General features: G+C 51.6%; 1 protein-coding gene across 1 annotated transcript in view; it reads left to right on the top strand.

Annotated features, from left to right (window-relative positions):
• Positions 1-6,503: 6,503 nt before the first annotated feature.
• Positions 6,504-21,086, top strand: part of Ppl (periplakin) — a 45,366-nt gene continuing 30,783 nt past the window's right edge. The window contains exon 1 of the mRNA XM_021209542.2: positions 6,504-6,680. Coding sequence (XP_021065201.1) covers positions 6,619-6,680 — 62 coding nt within the window. The 5' untranslated portion in view covers positions 6,504-6,618. The remainder of the gene's footprint in view (positions 6,681-21,086) is intronic.

Below are 21,086 nucleotides of genomic sequence, written 5' to 3'. Positions count from 1 at the left end.
TCCCAAGTGCTGGGATTAAAGGCGTGCGCCACCACGCCCGGCTCTCTCCTTTTTAAGTGATGGGCTGGGAACACCGTTCAGTCCGTAAAATATGGGCCATGCAAGCATGAGGACCTGATTTTAAAATTAGGGCTGGGGCTGGAGATGGCTAGCTTAGCAGTTCAGAGCAATATGCTGCTCTTGCAGGGGACCCAGGGTCTTTTCCCAGTACCCACGGGGCAGCTGGGAACTGACTGAGACCATTGTTCCACCCTTGTTCCGGATATCGGCGCCCTCGGCGCCCTCTCACTGTTCTGGAGGTCGGCTCCCTCTCTTGCGCTAGGCGCACATGCGGTACATAGAAACACCAACAAACACTTGTTCACGTACACTGAAAATACAGCACCTTTTTAAAATGGGGCTGGTGAGGCACACTTGTAGTTCTGCTAGGAGGCAAAGCTCTCTGGGAGCTCTCTGACTCGGTCATCTAACCGAATCCCTCTAACCAGGTCAGCGTGAGAGACCCGATCTCAACAAAACAAAGCAACCTCCCCCCCCCAAAATAAAAACAAACAAATTAAACAAAGAAACAAACAACAACAAAATCCAAAAGCTCGGAAAGCAGAGGTAGTGGATTTCTGAGTTCGAGGTCAGCCTGATCTACAGAGTGAGTTCCAGGACAGCCAGGGCTACACAGAGAAACCCTGTCTCCAAAAAAAAAAAAAACAAAAAACAAAAAAAAAACAAAAAAAAAAAACAAAAAACAAAGAAACAAAAGCTAACTGAACCAAGGGAGACAATGCCTGAGGAACATGCCAGGTTACCTCCACATGCACACACACATGTGCACATGCACCCATGCATACTTATGCACCCAAACACACCAGAATATCTAAATGCATAAACAGAGAGAAAAACAATGTGACTGCCTGTCCCATCATCTCCTCACTTGTTTGTTGTCATAACTCCTGGGCTGGACATACATCGGGTGCGACCTACAAGGACCATTGCACATGAGCGATTTAGGTACTCTGCCCTTCCCCAGCAAAGGGGGGGGGGAAGCCTGGTTGCCATGGAAATGCCAGTAATGCAGGAGGACACGAGGGACCTGGGGTGCCTGGAGTTGAGGTTCTTCTTCCCCTCCACCCTCAGCTTCGAGTCTGACCCACAGTGTTCCAGCACACACACACACACACACACACACACACACACACACACACACACACACACCAGCACTCAGCAGTGTCTGTGTGCATTGTCCCTGCTTCATCTCCTACCCTCACCCTGCTTCTCCACAGCAAGCCCTCTGAGGGCTCCACCCTGATATCACATACTGAGGAGCCAAATAATATCTTCTCAATAAATACTGGATGGTGTGATGGGCTGGGGATGTGGCTCAATTGATAGAGTGCTTACCTAACAGTAAAACAAATCCCAAGTGCCATTGCTGGCACTACATAAGACAGGCGTGCTTGTAATTTCAATAGTTAGAAGGTAAAGGCAGGAGGATTGGAAATTCCAGGTCAACTTCAGCTGTAGAATGCACTTGAAGCTAGCCTGGCCTACAAAGGGAACTTGAAGCCAACTGGGCTGCATGAGATTCTGCCCATAAATAAACAAGCCAATATTGAACGGATGGATGGATGGATGGATGGATGGATAACAAAACTGCTTCTCTTCCATCGTAAGTCTGACTCAGGACACTAACTCTTGTCCAGTGCTCTGGGGATTTTCCCTGGGACCACACTCACTCACTCGGTGAGAACACTGATCACACAGTCTACGTCCAGCAAGTGCTTAATGCCACGGGAACGAGGGCCTGGTCCAGCACACAGTCCTGAATCTCCAGGGACTTGAGAGGCACGTCATGATCAAACAGCTACCGCTGAGAAGCCGAGAGAGCGGTAGCCTGTCCTTCGTTTCCATCAGGGTCAGGCAGCTGTGTCAGATGGCTGTGAGGATGGCTTTTGCATCATCTGTCTTTGTTTTACGTCTCTTCGTTGAGTCCATGGAGTTTGTATCAGGGTGCTCCCATTTTGCAGATGTGAAAACCGGGGTTCAGAGAGTTGAAGATACTTGCTCAGGTTCACAACACAAGGAAACAAAGGAGCTCAGACTGAACGTTTCAGTTCCCAAGTTCTTCTCATTTAACAGAGTGGGCCAACTCCCTCCCCAAAGTCATGCAGCCAGGGCATGGCTAAGCAGGCTTTTGAAGTCAGAAGGGCTTCAAACTAATACTTGGTTAGGTTTCTTGTTCTGCCCCTTTGTAGCCTTACTCATCTATCACTTGGGCACTGGAGGGAACAAGGCCCTGACCCTCTGACCTGACCAGCCCCAGGGTCATTCACACCCGAGACACTTGCCCAAGAATGTGGCTCTACTGGTCTGCTCTGCATGAGCCTGGCACGGCCCAGAAGGGGAGGAGCAGGCAGCAGGCAGGAAGAAGCATGGGCGTGGACGGGAGGCTGGGCAGTCTGCCCTGCAGGGATACTGTGCCTGGCAGAGCCTGTTTAGCCCCACCTAGAGCCACTCTGCCCTGATGGGGTGGCTTCCTTACAGAGAAGCCCTCATGGTGAATCTGAGAGGCCCAGGGATAGCCCTCCGGTGGGGTGTCTGAGCTCCAGGGTCACCAGCCTGTGGGACAGCCCCGCAGTGGGGTGTCTGAGCTTCAGGGTCACTGGTCTGCAGCTAGGCCATATAGGGAGGGGGCCAGGGCCCTGAGGATCAGAGCAATTCAACCGAAGTGGGAGTTGTCTCCATATTTTGGCAGCATACACAATGGTACAGGTGCATACCTGAGTCTAGGGAGGGGAGCAGAGAGTCATGGGAGCCTGTCTTCCTGAAGTGACCACAGGGTGGGGTATCCATCAGACAGGGGGAGGCTGCCGGGGGGGCCCCCGCGGGTGAGGGCCTGAAGTGAATACTCCAGGGGTGACTCAGGAGTAAGAGGACTCAGTGAGTCACCTTGGACCCTCTTCTGTGCCTGTTTCCAGAGCTCAGCTTCCCCTCTTGCCAAGATGAACTATGGGGAGCTCCGGGGCCCCAGCTCAGGGGGAGGTATGAATCAGCCCATGTGAGTTGACTTTCCATCCCAAGAATTGTCCCGAAAGAAAAGTAAATATTTGTTACACAATAGAGGGCGAAGCTGAGCCAGCCCCCTCCTGCCCTGTGGGAGTCCGAGCTCTGAACACATCCCTTGGCACTGGCTGCCCCCCGTGTATTAGGTGAAACAGTCGGGGTGGTTAAGTCACCTTTGAGATCACACAGCCAGGACACAGTCCCAGGCTGGCTTTGACCTGAGGTTTCCAGATAGCCCCAAACCCCCTGCTTCAGTGCTCCTGAGGGTGGCTACTCACTGAGACGAGTTTCCATCTGGCTGTTAATCTCAGTGGTTAGAGTGTGGTGCTGACCAAATTCACCCACAATCCCAGGAAAAGAAACATGAGCTTGAACACAGGACCTCGCACGTGCCTGGCAAGCCAAAGGCCACTGACCTCTACCCCCAGCTCTTTTAACTTTTGCTTGGTGACAGGGTCTTATTAAGTCAGTCACTTGGGGTAGCCTTGAACTTACTCTGGCGCTAAGGCAGGCCTTGAAGTTTTAATCCTCCTGCCTCAGCCTCAACTGAAGTGACAAGTCTACGCCACCATGCCTGGCAGGAATCTATATGTAAGTAAGATTCCTTGGGTGACTGTGGAGCCATATAGACGACAGAGGGCCTAGCCCACATGAGAATGGCCCTGGGCCTCCACCCTGGGAGAAGAAGGCTCCATCCTGGTCCTGTAAGCAGGGCCCTCTGTTCCCGGACTGAGAGAATGCTGTTCTTCCTGTTTCAGACTGGTTCAAAGTGAGGGAGCCTGGAGTGTACATTCCTCTCCAACATCTGGGGAAATATTGAGCACAGAGAGGATGTGGGTGACCCTTGCAACAATGAAACAGAGCCCTCGTTCCAGCTTTGGAAAGAGACAGGTATGGCAGGCCAAGGGTCACTGGTTGCTGGGCACTGCATGGCCCTGCAGGTGCCGCCTCAATGATGTTCAACCGTCCTGGAACAAGTACCTACGCAATCCTCCTGCTGGCCTCCCCGCCCCCGCCACAGCAGAGGGGATGAGTCACTTGGCAGGAGACAGCTTGGCAGTGCCGAACTAACCCCATCTGGATCCCCCCCAGAGGATGTACGAGTGAGGGCAGATCCCCAGCTCCATCCTGCCTGTCCTCAGCTGTGTGTGGAACACATGTGCATACACACGTGCATACATACCCATGCATGCACACACAGCTGCACCAGCCCTTAGAACATGGAGTGAGCAAGTGGGTGAGGGCCAAGTTGAATTCCTGCCCTAATCTGTTAATTCCCTCCAACACTCCTGGGCCGGGGCCCAGCCAAGTCAGTGGGCACCAAGCCAGTTGCCCTGAGCCTGAGAGTGGATGCTATGGTGGGTAGAGATAGGGATTCTAGAGTTTGGGCTCTTACAGCTGGTGGCCACAGACCTGACAGGCACTGTGGCTTTCAGAATCTGGCTCCCTTCCCACGAGCAAGGGCCAAGATATCAAGTGCCCCCTGAGCAGGTTTGCTGAGGGGCTTCACCTCGTAGGGAACACTCAGAACAGATCATCAGGGATGAGACCCTAAGGTTCTGTCAGTGTGGTTGTCCTGCAAGGCCCCCTGGAGCTCCTGATTCAGGCCACTTCACAGCCACCCGGGAGTCGCTGAGAAAGGGGTTTGAGTGTTTGCAGTTTCAGTCAGAGCTGTCCCCAGCATCCAATGAGCCTGCAGCAAAGGACACATCCCTGCTGTCACTGAGCTCTGTCTAATCACAATCGGGCTGTGCTAGAGGCTCACTGAGAAGGATCTCACCCCATGGTGGTGACTCTGCCTTTTATACCCACTTCACAGATGGGACAAACTGAGGCCAGAGAAGCAAAAGGACTCACTGTACCCCACAACTGAAAAGAGACTGAGTAAAGATCTAAACATTAGTCTATCCTGGCTACCCCCCTCCTTCCCCTGTGAAGAGTCTCATTCTTCCTCAGCGGGTCAAGGCTAACAGTTTCTCATGGATCCTTCCAGAAGCCTTCTGTGTATACAAAGGCATATTGTACAGGTATTCCCACCCACCAACTCTCGGGTGCTGAACATCTTTTCTTAACCTCCAAAGTTATTTACATTTTATAACATATATTTATATATGTGCGTGGTGTGTGGTGTGTGCATGGTGTGTGCACATGAGAGTGGGCACCTGGGGAGCCCAGAGGAAGTCATCGGATCCCCTGGTGCTACATCTGCCTAATGGGTTCTGGGAACTAACAGGGCCCGCTCAAGAGCAGGGTGTTCTCTTAGCTACTGAGCCCCCCAGCCCTGAACACCAACCTCCTTATTCTTATCCTGTGGGACAGAGACTGGAGTCAGACAGCTGAGCTTGGATCTCCAGTCTCTTGACAGTGTGAGCAAGTCCCACAGTGGCTGTCCCATTCTACTCTCAAGATGTCATCTCTCCTACATGAACTGTAAGCCCTTTGGCTGTCTGGAGTCACTGCAGCTTGCCTCTCCCCGGATGGGCTCCCACACACCCCGACCCAGGGTGGCACTGAGTCCTCTCAGCTGTCTCTCATTCACTCTAGCTCCTACCCAGATTCAGTTTTCCATTAGCCAACAAAACCAGAGCTGCGTCCCTTGCGGCAGCTCGTGAGCTCGTGAGATGCGGGTACAGATCCGAATGGGCAAAGCTCCACATTTCCAACAGCCCCCAGCCCAGGCTCGCTCCAGGACATGCGGGCAAGACTATGCAACATTGATTTCTTCATAAAGTTTCTATGATCCACCATGAAGTCTCTATCATGCCAGGGCCCCGCGGTTATGAACGTTTCAAGGGATATTTATGTCCTCCCCAAATGCTTTCCTGCCTGCTGGAGTCGCCACTGTGTGCCAAGCTCTTTGGTGAATTAGCTACAGGAATCTCCTATAGCCTTTCCGGATGTGGGTTGTCGTTATCTTCCCTTGGCCAAGGAGGAAACTGAGGCAGTAAGTAAAACAACCCTCAGAGAAGTCCTAACTGGCCATAGGTGGCCACAAGAATCCAATTCAGTAGCGTGCTGTGGCTATGGCCATCGCCAGTCCCTCTGAGGGTGATCTGTTGACATTGCCGGGAGCAGAGACCCCACTTCCACCTCGGGGCTCCTACACCTGTCTGAAGTTCCACCTGTGGCTCATCACAAGAGGAGTGTCATGGTGTTTTGGGATTGCCCAGGTAAACCCTTCAGCCAGAGGGCGCGCCAGGCTGTATGTGCACGATGGGCGCGGCCTAGCGCAGGTGGCCTGGTCGTCCAGGTTCTGGCGACAGGCTGCGCAGCCTCTGCAGTACCGGGCAACAGGGGCGGTGTCCGGCGGGGACCCAGGGAGCGCGTCCGAAGCCCCGCCTGCAAGGTAAGCGCCACCTTCCCGGGGTGCGGCAGGCAAGCAAGTGGCCGGCGATCGCCCCGCCCTGTTCCTGTAGTGACCCAGAGCCCCGGCCCTCGGCACACGGGGCTCCGCGCGCCGCTGCCGCCTCCGCCGCCGCCTTTCACCTGCGCCCGCCGCCCGCTTTCGGTGCGCGCCGGGCCCGTCGCCGCGTTCCAAGTCCCTCTGTCCCAAGCGCCACCATGCACTCGCTCTTCAGGAAGAGAAACAAAGGCAAATACAGCCCAACGGTGCAGACGCGGAGGTGAGGGGGCGTCCTGGGTTAGGATGAGGGAGACCTAGGGCTGAGCCAGGAGTGGGGATGCGTGGGTACACTGTGTGGAGGTTCCTCTGTAACTGGAAAGTTCTGCCTGCTAGGAGGGGGCACCAAGAGTGACTCTAGAGCCCCATGATACGCTACTTAGGGTGCCTAGATGATGGGGATTTGAGTAAGGAGTACAAGCTGTGGGGTTGTCCTGAAGCTGGAATCTCGGTCATGAAACGTTGTGTTTCCACCCTGGGACTCGGAAAATAAGTTGTATGTAGGGTGATCCCCTGAGGGAATTGTAGACCGCGCAGGTGCTGCTGCTGGCGTTGGGCTGCGAGATCTGGTGGCTCCGAGGGTGAGCCACCTATCCCCGGCTGCACCTGCCTGCCTGCGCTGGAGCACTCAGAGACCGCGATGGGTCCTGGGGCCCCGGGGGCCATGCTAAGGCAATCTCAGGCTCTCTAGACTCCCGCTCGACCCGGCTGGGTGGAGACAGACCAATTTCTCACTGCGTGATTTCTCAGGGGTGTGGCTCCTGGAGCTTCCCCACCCCCCACCCCCATCCCCGAAACTGGCCGCGTCTGCGATCTCTGAGTTCTCAGGGCCGCCCGAGAAGCGAATGACATGTCTTGATGTGTCTGGATGGAGAGACAGCCCACGTCGGTTTTGATAAGCCTAATGTATTCATTCGCTTAATAACCGGTTTGGGGGAAACTGGTAAAGTTGCTGAGATTGAGGGGTGGAATTCGTTCCTCTGCCTTGACATCCCTCTAGAGGAAGTGGGGGTGGTCCCTCCAAATAACTTTAGGCAGATGAGACGTGACAAACCGCTCACCTGGCTCAGCATCTAGCTGGACTCCTCCACTGGCCCAGGAACAGTTCCTCCCCACTCCCCAGACTCCAGATGGAGGCAAGACAAGAGATTCTGGGCCCAGAGCTTTCCCACTGGCTGCTTCTGCCTTTCAACCCAGACCCACCTACTGAGACAGGTGCCCTGGGCACTGCAGCCTGGTGTGTGGCCTGCATATTCTTATGTTTTCTGAAAGTCTGCTTTCCTGTAGTCCGGCTGACAGGGCTGTTGGAAGCTCAGCGTAGTTTCTTCCCTTGTTCTGCAGTCCCCTCCCCTCTCCAGCCTTCTCCACATCAACCCTGTCTTTCAGTCTTTCACAACCCCAGAGGCTGGGCAGGGCCCTTCATACTGTTCCTCTGTGGCTGATCCAGCTGGCTGTAGAGCCAGTTGGGGTCCCATCCAGTCCTTGGGCTGCTCCCTTGAGTATTGCACAATTGGACACACTCTGTGCCAGCCCCACAAGGGGTCAGGCCCCTGTGGTCCTCACCAGGAGGAGAGTCACACATCCCAGGAGCTGGGCCAAGCCCCACCCCCACACTGCAGCCCTCCAGCCTGGAGTGCCTGGGCTTGGACCTAACAGCAAAGGCAAAGGAACGGGGAAGGGGAAGGAAGAAGGCTCTCCATCCTTCCCAGCCACAGGGACTCTGAGAACCTGCTGGTTAGGTACCAGAGTCTTGCCTGCCTCCTGGTCTAGGCACTAGTCCTTGGCTGGCAGCTTTTGACAGTTTTGGCCATGCACCTCTTGTGGTCACCCAGCCCTGAGTAGAGACCAGACACCTCTTCATGGTTTCCTAGCTCAGGGTACCCCCTGTCCCCACCCCCTGTCTGGAGGATTAGCTCCTACTAAACTGTGGGGTAGAGAAGTCTAGTGCTTCTCTCTCTCTCTCTCTCTCTCTCTCTCTCTCTCTCTCTCTCTCTCTCTCCAGGCTTTTGCTGTGTAGCTCAGTTTTGCCTTGAAACCACTGTGTAACTCAGCCTAGCCTTAAACTCCATCCTCCTGCCTCAGCCTCTCAGAACTAGGGATTACAAGAAACTCTGCAGCACTGACTCATGCCTGGCCAGCCTTGTAGCCTTGTAGCAAGCACAGTGTGTGTGTGTGTGTGTGTGTGTGTGTGTGTGTGTGTGTGTGTGTGTTTTCTCAACTATGATTGCTGGCCATAGGGAGTGCCCCCATAGTTATTCCTGCAATCCGAGGGAAGGAGACAATCTGAGGGAAGATGGGGAGGAACTCAGGTCCAGGGAACAGAAGAAGCCTTGCTGCTCGTCCTGGTTTTGCTACACTGGCGCGAAGCTCTGAGCCTCAGTTTCCCTGCCTGTTAAGTATTTCAGTAGAATAAAGGGCCTGGAAAGCAAAGTCTCAACATACCAGAAGTCCCCAAACAAGAGTTATTAGTGCCTTCCCAAGCTCAGGAGACCCAGCAGTCCTGAGTCAGGACCTTTCTGCCCAGGCAGCCATTTGTGGACAACACAAATCCCTGTCAGAGAACAGAGGTGCCCCCTCCCTGTTTGTCTGCCGTCTAGCAGATGACATGGGTTGAGGGGTTCTGGGCAGGGTGTGAACCCTGATGCTCCTGTCACCCTGGTTCCTAATGACAGGTGTGGAAGTTGGTGTTCACACCTGAGCTAATGACAGGGTCAGGCTTGCTGGTGCGGGTCACTGCGGATAGCATCTAGACTAACAGGAAGGTACCGTAGAGTGCATGCTCACACTCTGTTGGCTGTGCAACTTTAGTGGGGGGTTCTTGACCTCTCTGAGCCACTTTCTTACCTGGAATGGGGATAACAGAGCATCTGCCTGTGAGTATTGGCTAAGGAAGAAATGAAATAACCTAGAGAAAAGGGTGAGAATCAGAGGGACCATCAACATGTCATGGTGATAGTGATGATGATGGTGGTGGTGATGATGATGAATAAACAAATGCAGGGGTGTGTGGCTAGGGTGTAGATCAGTTGGTAGAGTACTAGTCTGGCATCCATAAAGCCCTAGGTTTGATTCACAGAACTACGTAAAAACAGGCATGGTGGCACATGCCTGTCATTCCAGCACTTAGGATGTGAAGGCAGGAGGGTCAGAAGTTCACAGCCATTCCTGCTTACACAGAGGGATTGAAGCCAGCCTAAGCTGCATGAGAGCCTGTGTGAACATATGAGTGCAGAGAAGGCACCTACTATAATCCCAGGAACAAACCAGGATACTCCCGTGGGCGGAGCAAAGCTGAGGGAGGAGACCTTGACAATTGTTGGCATCACGTAGGGGAGATAAGATGAGGTCAAGCTTAAACACAGGTATGACCATGTGACTGGTGGGTCAGAATGGGTCTCCAGCCCACCCACTCTGTGTTCTGGAATGGTGTATGTGAGGCTGTCAGGTCAGAGTGCATCAGGGAAGTCTTCCTGGGAGAGGTGTCTGAGTGACGCATTTAAGATCTGACTTTGGGGTCACACTGAATCCAAAGACAAACACGTGACCTTGATGAGTGATCTCTGTGAGTTCCAGACCAGCCAGGGCTACATCACAGAAAGATCCTGTCTAAAAAACTAAATAGAACGGATCTCACATGCCCACCTCCGGTCGTGCTGCCCCTCCCCCACCCCAGCCTGACCAGCACAGCCTCTCCTAGCCCCATCCAGTCTGCTTGCAAGAAAGCTGTCTTAGGGGCTGGTGAGATTGCTCAGTGGGTAAGAGCACCTGACTGCTCTTCTGAAGGTCCGGAGTTCAAATCCCAGCAACCACATGGTGGCTCATAACCATCTGTAATAAGATCTGACGCCCTCTTCTGGAGTGTCTGAAGACAGCTACAGTGTACTTACATATAATAAATAAATAAATCTTTAAAAAAAGAAAGAAAGAAAGAAAGAAAGCTGTCTTAGTTACTCACTGTGTGGCAAAATGCCTGACAGACCCTACTTAAGGGAGGGAGGATTTCCCTCACAGTTCTAAGATACACTGTCTGTAGGGAGGCAATGGCAGCCGGAGTGTGAGGCTGCTGGACACCCTGACCTGAGTGTGCAGAGACAGGATGGATGCTGGCTGGTGCTCAGCTCGCTTTCTCCTTACTCCTCAGTCAAGGACTCCACCCCATAAATATAGTGTTGACTAGATTTAGGGTGGATCTTCCCTCCTCAGCTAACCCAGTCTCAAAACTCCTTGCCAAATATGCCCAAAAGTTTGTCTCCAAAATGATGCTAGATCTTATCAAGTTTACAATCAAGAGTAACCATCACGAATGGCCCTGGCCCAGTGAGAGGAGCCTGTGTGTAAGGAGGGGACTAGCAAGAAGAACGTCTTGGGGCACCCTGACCACCTTGGTCTCTAAGAGCAGTGTTTGATGACCACTAGTCATGAGTTCAAGTGCAGTGTGCCTCTTCTGAGCTGTGTGCCCTTGCAGAGGTCACTTTGTCTCTAGGAACCTGGCTCATCATCTGAGTAACAGGAGCAGGGTTACAGCCCCCTCTTGGACCAACTACTGGTAGATCAGCAAAGTGACTCCATGATAGCCCAGCTCTGGTTCAGTCTCAGAGGGGAGAGCCATCACACACTGCTAAGAGGGACATGGTCCTAAGTCTAGAAGCCTGCCAGGCAGCAGACTCAAGTAGGCTGTGCACGCACCCACTGATGCATAGCAACTAGAAGGAGAATGACTTAAGGGAGGGCCTGTCAGCAAAACATAAGAACCTGGGTGTCTTGGGCACAGTAAACTGCCTGCCGCATCCCTGTGCCTGCCAAAGAAGGGCCACATGGCTAGAATATGGTAAGAGGTGTCAGTCTGACCCACCACATGGGCTGGGTCCCATTTCCCAGAGGGGAACACTGAGGCTGAATGTGAATGAGCACCTTCAGCTCACAAGAGGCCTCTACTGGGGCACAGGGGTCCTAGAAGAGGAATCCCTCCCCCACGCCTGAGAATGATGGCAGTCTAGTTCGGAGACTTTCCAGTCAGGTGACTGAATGTTGACCCCCAGGGCTTCAGACTCTGCCACTCCCCCTGTCCCATTTTTAAAGTAATTGCTTAATTAATCTATTTATTTGTAGGATTGTGGGGGAGTGTATTTTGGCAGGGTCTCAACTTACTATATAGCCTACGGTAACTTTGAACTCACCATAAATCCCAGGCTGGCTTCAACTCATTCTGTTACCCAGACTGACCCCCAATTAACTACATAGCCCAGATTAGCTTTGAACTTCTGAGTTCTCCTGCCTGAGCTTCCCATGTGTTGAGATTGCCTTTAGGAGCCACTTTGGCCCATGAAGAGATCTAGGACAGAGTTGGACTCAGCCTACGGGAAGTACTGCTAAAGACCCAGGCACTGTCAAGGACCAGCCTCTGGAGAGAGAGAGGGAAGCATGGCTCAGCAGTGTTAGTTACTACCCAAAGCTGAGGGGATGGGAATCAGGCACTGCCAGGGTACAACAACCCCCTGTAGGCAGTGTGGGACCTCCCTGGCTGTCTGTGCCCTCCTGCCTGCCTCAGTCTGTCTGGGCAGCCAAAAGAGGGAACTGGCCCCGGGGCTTTGTTCTTTCTGCATTTTTAGTCGCAGCCTTCCAAGTCTGAGAGGCCTCCTGTTGTCCTGTCCTCTCTTAAATGGGTCCCCATTGCTGCCTCCAGAACTCACATCCCAAAAGGGACTCTTGGGGCCTGGATGCCTGCAGCTGGCCCTTGGCCATCCCTGTTTGAACCCAATAGATGGTCTGTCGCCCTGCTGCAGGCATGGCCACTGCCTCATGTGATAATGATGTTCCGCTGGTTTGACTTTTCTGGGATGCTGGCAAACACCACCCCACACAGGGTGAGTGCCTATCCTGTCTCCATGCTGCTCCCAGCCAGCCACTAGGCTTTTGGCCAGGCTGTGCCTCCTGCCTGAAGTGCCCTTTTCCTTCTCCCTGATTTACTTGGGTTCCCGGGGGGGGGGGGAGCCCTCGAAAGCCTCTGTACTGGGACACAACCACCTGCACATTGTCTCAAATCAGTCAGTCTTACCTTGGTGTGGTTTGGGTTTGTGTGGTAGCCCACTGGATCATGAATGTAAGAATTGGAGCGGCCATCAGATCAGAGGCCAGGGAACAATGGAAATCCTGAGCAGTGTGTCGCACCCCCATCGGGTCTCTGACCTGCACTAGGGAGGGGACAGAGTAAAGCACGGGGTAACAGTGAAGGGCACTAGGTACTGAAACATAAGGAGGAGGGGGAGACGGGAGCGTCTAAGCAGAGCCCAAGGGCTGTCAGATGATGGACTGATAAAGATCAATTCAGAGCAGATTTTAAGAGACACTTTGTATCCTCACAGGGATACAATTTGCTGGGCTTGCAAACCAAGTGGATGAAAGGTGAGAGAGAGAGTTAATAGGTTTAGAAATGCACAAACAGCAGCCAGCTGTGGTGAGGCAGGCCTGCATTCCTAGCACTGGGGAGGATAAGGCGGGAAGATTGCGAGCTCAGGGCTAATCTATGCCACGTAATGAGACCTTATCTCAAAACAAAGACAGCTATCAATAGCAATGAAGATGAAAAAGACGAAAAGCAATTTTATTGCTAACATTTGAATGTAGACAAACAGATGTATCAAAAATATAAATGGTGGGCTAGAGAGATGGCTCGGCAGTTAAGAACATTGCAGCTATTACAGAAGCCTGGGGTTCAGCTCTTAGTACCCATAGTGATTCACAACCTTATGCAACTTCAGTTCCAGGGGTCCAGTACCCTTTTCTGACCCCCTTAAGCACCAGGCACACTTGTAGTATATAGAGGTACATGCAAGCAAAACAGCCACACAGAGAGAAATAATGAAATTATATACTCCTGAGAGGGGGACTGGGAAATAATTGATATAAATGACCGTTTATTTCTATTTGTTTATGTATTTATTGGTTTTTATTTATTTATTTATTTATTTATTTATTTATTTATTTATTTATTTATTGGTTTTTCGAGACAGGGTTTCTCTGTATAGCCCTGGCTGTCTGGGAACTCACTTTGCAGACCAGGCTGGTCTTGAACTCAGAAATCCGCCTTCCAAGTGCTGGGATTAAAGTTGTGCGCCACCACGCCTGGCCATTTATTTCTTTTTAAGGAGAATCTGTGAATATGACCATGAAAGGACACCCACTCCGTCCTGGTGGCAGACACAGAATGACCACTTCTTTTTGGTACTATTCTGCTGGCTCAACTGGGTTGTGATGACTTAACTCTAACTCAGAATGACATCCTAGCAGCCAGAGGCACCATCGTCAGCTTGAGTCCTGTAAATACCAGAGGAACCTTCAAGACTAGATTCGTGATGTGACCTTTGTGTGTCTGTAATGAGAACTGGAGGCCTGGAAGCCAGGAGTGGTGGCCTTCCCTGGGCAGAAACAGTTCTGGCTTTAATAACAGAACAGGAATTATTGCCCCAGCAACCCACACAGTGTAGGGTTGACTTCCCCAGGATTAATAACTGGGTGTGGGGGGAACTGACTGTCTAATTACCACAGAAGTTTCTAGTAGGGAAAGTATCGGTCAATTGGCCAATCAATCTAGTATTTATTGAACACCACCTGTATGTGGCTTTCTCTTAAGATTTCCTTCTGGTGGAGACTTGGGATTTTTTTCTCATTCCTGTTGCTCCGCTTTAACAGTTGGTGTGTTTCAGTTCCGTGTTCTCAGCCCTGGCTGTATCTGAGAAAACCCTGAGGAGGTCTGCCAGGATCTATCTTATCTCAGACTAATTAAATCAGAACCTTTCGAGGCAATTGCCTCTGATCCGGGGCTGTGCAGTCAGGAGTAATCACAGCAGTGATATTGATGTCATGCTCTGTCCTGTTTTTAGGGGTGTGTAGATTATACTTCCCCTTTCAGTGGTAGCTTCCTGGAATGTCACCTTCTGTTCCTTTATGCTTATCTTTCCTATATCACATAGTTTTAGGTATACCTTTACATGTCATACAAGCCAGAGTGGTGATGCACACCTTCATTCCCAATACTTGAAAGGCAGACACAAGTGGATTTCTGTGAGTCCCAGGGAGGGACATCTATCTTTGAACAGACACGGTGTCAGGTAGCCCAGGCTGGCCTTGAACTTTGGATGTAGGTAAAAATTATATTGTACTCCTGATCCTCTTTCCTCCATCTCCCAAATTCTGAAATTACAACCATGAAACATCACGCCCAAGTTCTGAGGCATGATGAAACCAAGAACTGAAACCACAGGCTTTATGCATCTTAGTCAAGCATGCCATCAACTTGAGCTAGATCCCCAGTCCCTTAATTGGAGAATTTAACTCAGTTATGTTTATTGTGGTGACCAGTGTGCTTGGGCCCACTCTGCTGCTCTGACATTTATAGTGCTTCCCTTTTTCATTTCTTTGTTCTTTACTCCCTTTTTTATTGGATTGAGTTATATTCTCCACAATTAATTTTAGATCAGAAGAGCACCTGTAATCCTAGCACTCAAGAGGCTGAAAGCAGAAGTTTGCAAATTCATGATCAGCCTGGTCTACAGTAGCAAAACTGTTCCTCCAAACAAACAGACAAACAAACAAACAAGTTGGATTAGGAGACCTGAATAGGAACTAATGAGGCTGAAAATACTCTGGCCTAGGTAATGTTCCTAATTATAGTCATTGGGGTGTTTTCTTAACCCTCCCTAATAACCTATAAAGTTTAGGACAATAAAGATTTACTCATCTGTAGGGTGGGCCCTTCTGCAACCCTTAATTCTAGGGCTTGCATAAGCTTGGGGCTCAGGATATAGGCATTAATTGGACCAGGCAATTTATGGTCTGTCGACAGCTCATATCTCCAGGGGCTTATGGTCAAAGTCCTGTCCCCAGGGTCTGTGACAGGGGAAGGGAGATGACAAGAAGGGGGGGCAGAAGTGAAATGCCTTGAGTTGTTATCAAATGTGTAGGGAGGACCTGCTGGGCTGCTGCAGTCGTGAGTGTAGATGTTTACTGACCAATCTAGGGGCACAGGAAGACTCTTTCTCAGAACGGTTCCTAATAACAATAACTACATTAAAAAGCAAAAAACAAAAACCACAGTCCTACCACAAAGACATGCAGATGTGTTTGGAGAATCTGTGAGGCCCCCAATACCCCAGCCTGCTCTGAAGAGCGACATTCCACCCCAGTATGAACCAATGACATCCATCTTGTCAGGTGGCCTGAGGGTCAGAGAGGGAGCCTGTGTCATCGCTGGGTGGGGTGTGTGGCCCAGGTTCCTGCATTGCTGGTTCCTTGCACTTGAAAGTCCTGTTCAAAGGGACAGGTGCGGAGTCCCTTGTGGTCACATCTAAAAGAATGACTCAGCCTGGTTTACCATCACTGATTGTCACCTTGCCTGTTACCTGGGATTAATCTACTGACCAGGGTGCCAACAAGATGTCAATTACCTGACACTCCTGGTGGTGACTGTCTCACCCTTCTGTCCCGAGTGTCTCTTGTCACTTTGCCTGGGGTGGTGTGGATTAGGGTTAGTATTGATGTCCCCCTTGGACTGGGGATGTTGCTCTGGAGCCTGGCTACTTAGATTCAAATCCGGACACTGTAGCTTCTCAACTGTGTGACCTTGGACAGGTTCCTTAAATCTGCTGTGCCTCAGATATCTTCATCTTGAAAAGAGTCCTGGGAGTTGCTCATGCTCTATGAAGTATCTGCTGATGGAGCCCCACATTTCAGCAATAGAGAGGCTGAGGCAGGGGGATCATCGGCTCCAGGCCAACCTGAGCTAATAATGAAACCCTGTCTCAAAACAAACAAATAAACCCAGCCCCTTCCAAATAAACCCAAACTCAAAAGAGGCTCCACCAGTAAAGCAAGCAAGTGTGTGTCCAACCCCTCTGGGCGTCGTGTCTTGCACCCACATATCTTGTGCCTGTCCATAATCCTGAGGCTGGGGAGTGTGCAGTGGAGACAATGGACTCCTGGAAGCATGCTGGCCTAGACTACTCAGTCAAGTCTTAGGCTATGAATGACCTTGTTTCAAGTAACAGGGGGAAGGCAGCTGAGACAACCAAGGATGTATGGGGATACACACACACACACACACACACACACACACACACACGGCTCGGCAAGTAAAGATGCTTGCCACCAAGTTTGATGACCTCAGTTTGTTCCTTCAGACCTACATGTTGGAAGGATTGTCCTCCAACCTCCAGTGGCCCCTGCATAAAACTGCAGTTGTTCAGGGGATCAGCAGGTCAGGTATGATCTCTCAAGACACCCAAGCAGAGATTGTGTTTGGGTACACCCAGCGGATGTTCCTCTTCCTGTCTCTTTTGCTTGTCCTGAAAAAATGACGGGCTGTCCTGGCCATGCTATGAAATCACACAGCATTGGGCTCAAACTCCAGTTTCCCACTTTGCAAGCAGTGTCAGAGCTGAGTCCCCCAGCACAAAGCAGGCAGGGCTGAAGCTACCGAACTTCTAACAGTTGGCGGCTCCCTGCCCTGCCCCCTAGGCTGCCCCGCCCCCTAGGCCGCCCCGCCCCCTAGGCTGCTCTGCTCCAGATACATCCTAGGCACACAAAGAGATACCTGTTCCTGCTCGCCCCAGGAAGCCCTTGTCAGGTCCTCGTGTTCTCAGACACAGCCCTGGAGCTCTGTCTTAGTCAGGGTTACTATTACTGTGGTGAAACACCATGACCAAAGCAACCTGGAGAGGAAAGGGCTCCTTCGGCTTATACTTCTCCATCATACTCTTTCATGAAGGAAATCAGGACAGGAACTCATACAGGGCAGGAACTGATGCAGAGGCCACGAAGGGCTGCTACTTACTGGCCTGCTCCTCATAGCTTGTTCAGCCTGCTTTCTTATAGGACCCAGGACCACCACCTGCCCAGGGATGGCTCCACCCACAATGGGCTCCCTCCCCCATCAGTCACTAATTAAGAATGTGCCTTCCAGGCTTGCCTGTGGCCTGATCTTACGGAGGCATTTTTTAAATTGAGGTTTCCTCCTCTCAGGTGACTTAATTAGCCAGCACAGGCTCCAAGGAGGCACCTGGCATTCCCCCACCCAGGGAAAAGCAAGGGGGACATAAGAGGACCCCACTGGGCTTGCAAGACCCTCTTGGCAGGCAGTGCCAACCCACAGGGAGACCTGGGCTGAAAGGGCTGTTTCTGGGCTCTTTGAAGTCCCGGACCCCATCCTGTTTCTTCCCATACCATGAAGTCCGAGCCAAGACTGTCACATGGCACTTCTCAGGACAACTCCCTTCCTGACTGCCACAGATGGGTGTCTGATGGGCCTCACTCGGCCCCTCTCAGTTTCAGGGGGAAACCCCAGAAATGTGGAAGGAGCCATGGTTCCTTAAGTGCATTGCATCTTTGTTCTATCTTTCCCAACTTCCTTGATGTTATTGTCTCCCCAGGTCCCTGGTGGCACTGAATTCCCAGTTCTCCACCCCCTTCTGTCGGCTGTCGAGGAATTTTCCACCTGAGCCTGTGTGTGGCTACTCTGGGGACCAGTGTCCACCTCGATTCCATTTTTAATAGCCGTTTTAGAAGGGAGGGACAGTGCAGAGGACCGGTGGAGCACAGACGCGTTATTATTGCTGAGCCCTACTGAGGTGCCAAGCCACCCACAAGCCACCAGGAGCATGCCCTCTGTGTGGTCAGGCAGACAGTAGTGCCCCACTGAGGGGCATAAATGACCACAGATCTGCCGTTAGATGCTGCTATGAACCCCACCTCAATCCTTGAGCCCCAAGTTCAGATATCAGACGCAACCTTTAACTGAGCAGCAGGATATTGAAGGGACGATGAAACCGAGGGTTATTAGTTGAACAACTCACTGGGCATAGTGGTTCAGGACTGTCTCCAGAGCTAGTGGGGAAACTCAAGCCTTGCCTGGGTGTGGAGTGAGGAGTCAAGGCTAGCCTGCCAACTTTGAGTCTGTCTCTAAAAAAGAAGGTTGGGGCTACAGCGCAGGGCACAATACTTACCCAGCATGCGTAAAGCCCCGGCTTCAGTCCTCTGTACCACTGTCAGTACAGCTCGGCTCTCATCCCTATCTGGCTCCAGACACAGATCTTTCCCCTCCATAGCCGTCCCCCACGTGACCCTGGGACTTGCCTTTATTTCTGAAGCAATTCTGGAAATGGGCAGATGGGGTTGATGGCATCTGAGACACCTTCAAATGACAATGTCTACCTTCCCTGACCGCTCATACTCCTACTAACTTCTGGGCACGGAAGCGAAGGCTGGACCTGACCTGCCCTTTCAGTGGGGCACTTACTAGCCCTGCACCGTTCTGCGGTGAGTGGCTTCTCTGGACCAATCAGGTGGTTGCCAACTGTGGGCAGGACAGAACTGAGATGAGATGGGTGGGAAGGGCTGTACCTCAGCCTCCACCAGGGCCACCACCAGGAGTGGATGCCCAGTGTGGTTCATCAGTGAGACGAAAAGCCCAACCTGCCAGGCCTGTTCCCTGGCCCCTCCCTGTGCGTTCTGCTCCACCCCACATTCCTGTACTGCTGGCGTGGAACAGGTCAGCTCTCACGGGAACACACATGGTCATCTCTCTCTTACTCAGACCCCAAGCCCAGAGAGCAAAAGCACAGAATGTTCCAGACGCAAATCTCATGGCTTTTCTGTGAAGCAGGATAAATAATGGTGGCCTGGAGAGATGGCTCGGCAGTTGGGAGCGCTGACTGTTCTCCTGGAGGACCTGGGTTGGATTCCTGGAACACCACAGAGGCTCACAACAGTCTGTAACTCCGGTTCCAGAGGTTCCAACGCCCTCTTCTGGCCTCTGTGGGCACTGAACATCTGTGATGCACAGACATACATACAGGCAGGCAAAACAGTCATACACATTAAATAAATAAATAAATATCAAAAACAAATTAAAATAAACAATGCCATTTATTTTAGAGGGTAACAGGATACCTGAGTGGTGTCATACATACAAGGGCCCGCTCAGCGATGCGCTGGTAACAGCCTCTGGAAGCATTTTTTGGCATCTTCCAGGTAGCTGGGGTTGCCTGACCCTGAGAACAAACCATATAATCCCAGAACCAGAGAAGCCAGCTATAGTACCAGCTGTAGCATGCTGAGAGGCCAGAGCTTAGCATGCTAATGCCACCTTCTGCTGCCTGCTGCTGGCCACTGCCCTGGTGGTTTGGCTTCTTAGGGTTGGCAGGGCCACCAATGGCTCCTTCAGTCTTCTCAATCTGGCCTCATCTCTCAGCCTCTCAGAGCCTTGGGGTCAGGATGTCCCCACTTCCACCCCCTGCACCTGCAGCCCAGGAGGGGATCTCCCAAGAAAGGCTAAAAGAGCCTGTAAGTGTGGGAGTGTTTGCACCAATCACAGTCTCTCGCATGCAAATGAAGTAGTGTTTGCACCAATCACAGCAAGCCCTCTGCTAAACCATCCAGGAAGTGCGTCCCTCTCCTTGTTAGACAAGGTTTCAGGTGAGCGCCAATTCTCTGAAGTTTGAGATAGCAGAAGGTGTGCGAACCTTCAGGGCTGGGGTGTTCTTCTTTGATCAATGTGTGGATCTCTAAAGGTGTCTACGGACTGTTGTAGTCGGCTGGTCCTGGCATGAGGGCAGTCCCTCGGGCTGTTTGACCAGCAGTGTTTCTGTCCAAGACAGCCAGGGCAGCAAGCCAGAATCCAGCCCCTGCCGATTAGGGAGCCACACCCCAGACTCACTCTAATGATTCTTGTTATTTATCTGTTGTTGTTGTTGTTTGTTTGTGAGACAATCTCACACTAGATTTCCCTACATAGCCAGAAAATTCTGATCCAGGCTGGCCTTGAACTTACAATAATCCCCGTTTCTCAGCTTCTGGGAACAGATGTGTGCTATTGTGCCCTTCTAGCCAATCTCTTTAGAAAGCACTTTCATGAGACAAAATGAACTGAGTCTGCAACTCACTCAGTGGATACAACTCCCCAGGTTTAGTGTGTTCATACCTGTGTACAGTCAACAGCACAAGTAATTCTAGAACATTGTATCACCCCCAACCCCCAGGGCCTCCCACCCAGCACACACCATCCTTAGCACTCCTGAACCCTCTCCTGGACCAGTCCCCAGCCTGGTGGAATTTGCTTTTTACTCTGGGGAATTCCTCCACTCTGATATTTTACATCAATGTATCCACTCACTCACTGATCCTTTGTATATGGCAGCTTTCTCTGAGAGTCCTGACAGCAAGGTTCATCCTTGCTGAAGCAGGCGTCAGAGCTTCCCCTGATTTTAGTTGAGCCATACAGATGGGTCAACTATCTGCCCTTTGTTCAGTAGACATCTGAATTTTTCTAAATTCTCATGTTGTAGATAACATTGGGCAGACAGAAGCCACATTAACTCTCTCTTGGGTTTAGATCCAGGAGTAAGGAAGGATGCACGGGGCTGAATGGCAAGTCTACATTCAGCTATTGCTTTATTTACTTAGTTGTCTGAGACAAGATCTCACCCAGTAGCTCTGACTGTCCTGGAACTCATTATGTAGACCAGGCTAGCCTTGAACTCACAGAAATCTACCAGCCTCTGCCTTCTAAGTGCTGGGACTAAAGGCATGGGCCATCACATCTGGGGTGTGTGTGTGTGTGTGTGCGCGTGTGTGTGTG

The sequence above is a fragment of the Mus pahari genome, chromosome 12 (genome assembly GCF_900095145.1).
Source record: "Mus pahari chromosome 12, PAHARI_EIJ_v1.1, whole genome shotgun sequence".
In the NCBI taxonomy this organism is placed as follows: Eukaryota; Metazoa; Chordata; class Mammalia; order Rodentia; family Muridae; genus Mus; species Mus pahari.
Note: the sequence above shows the minus strand (reverse complement) of the source record. Positions and strands in the feature narration are given on the sequence as shown.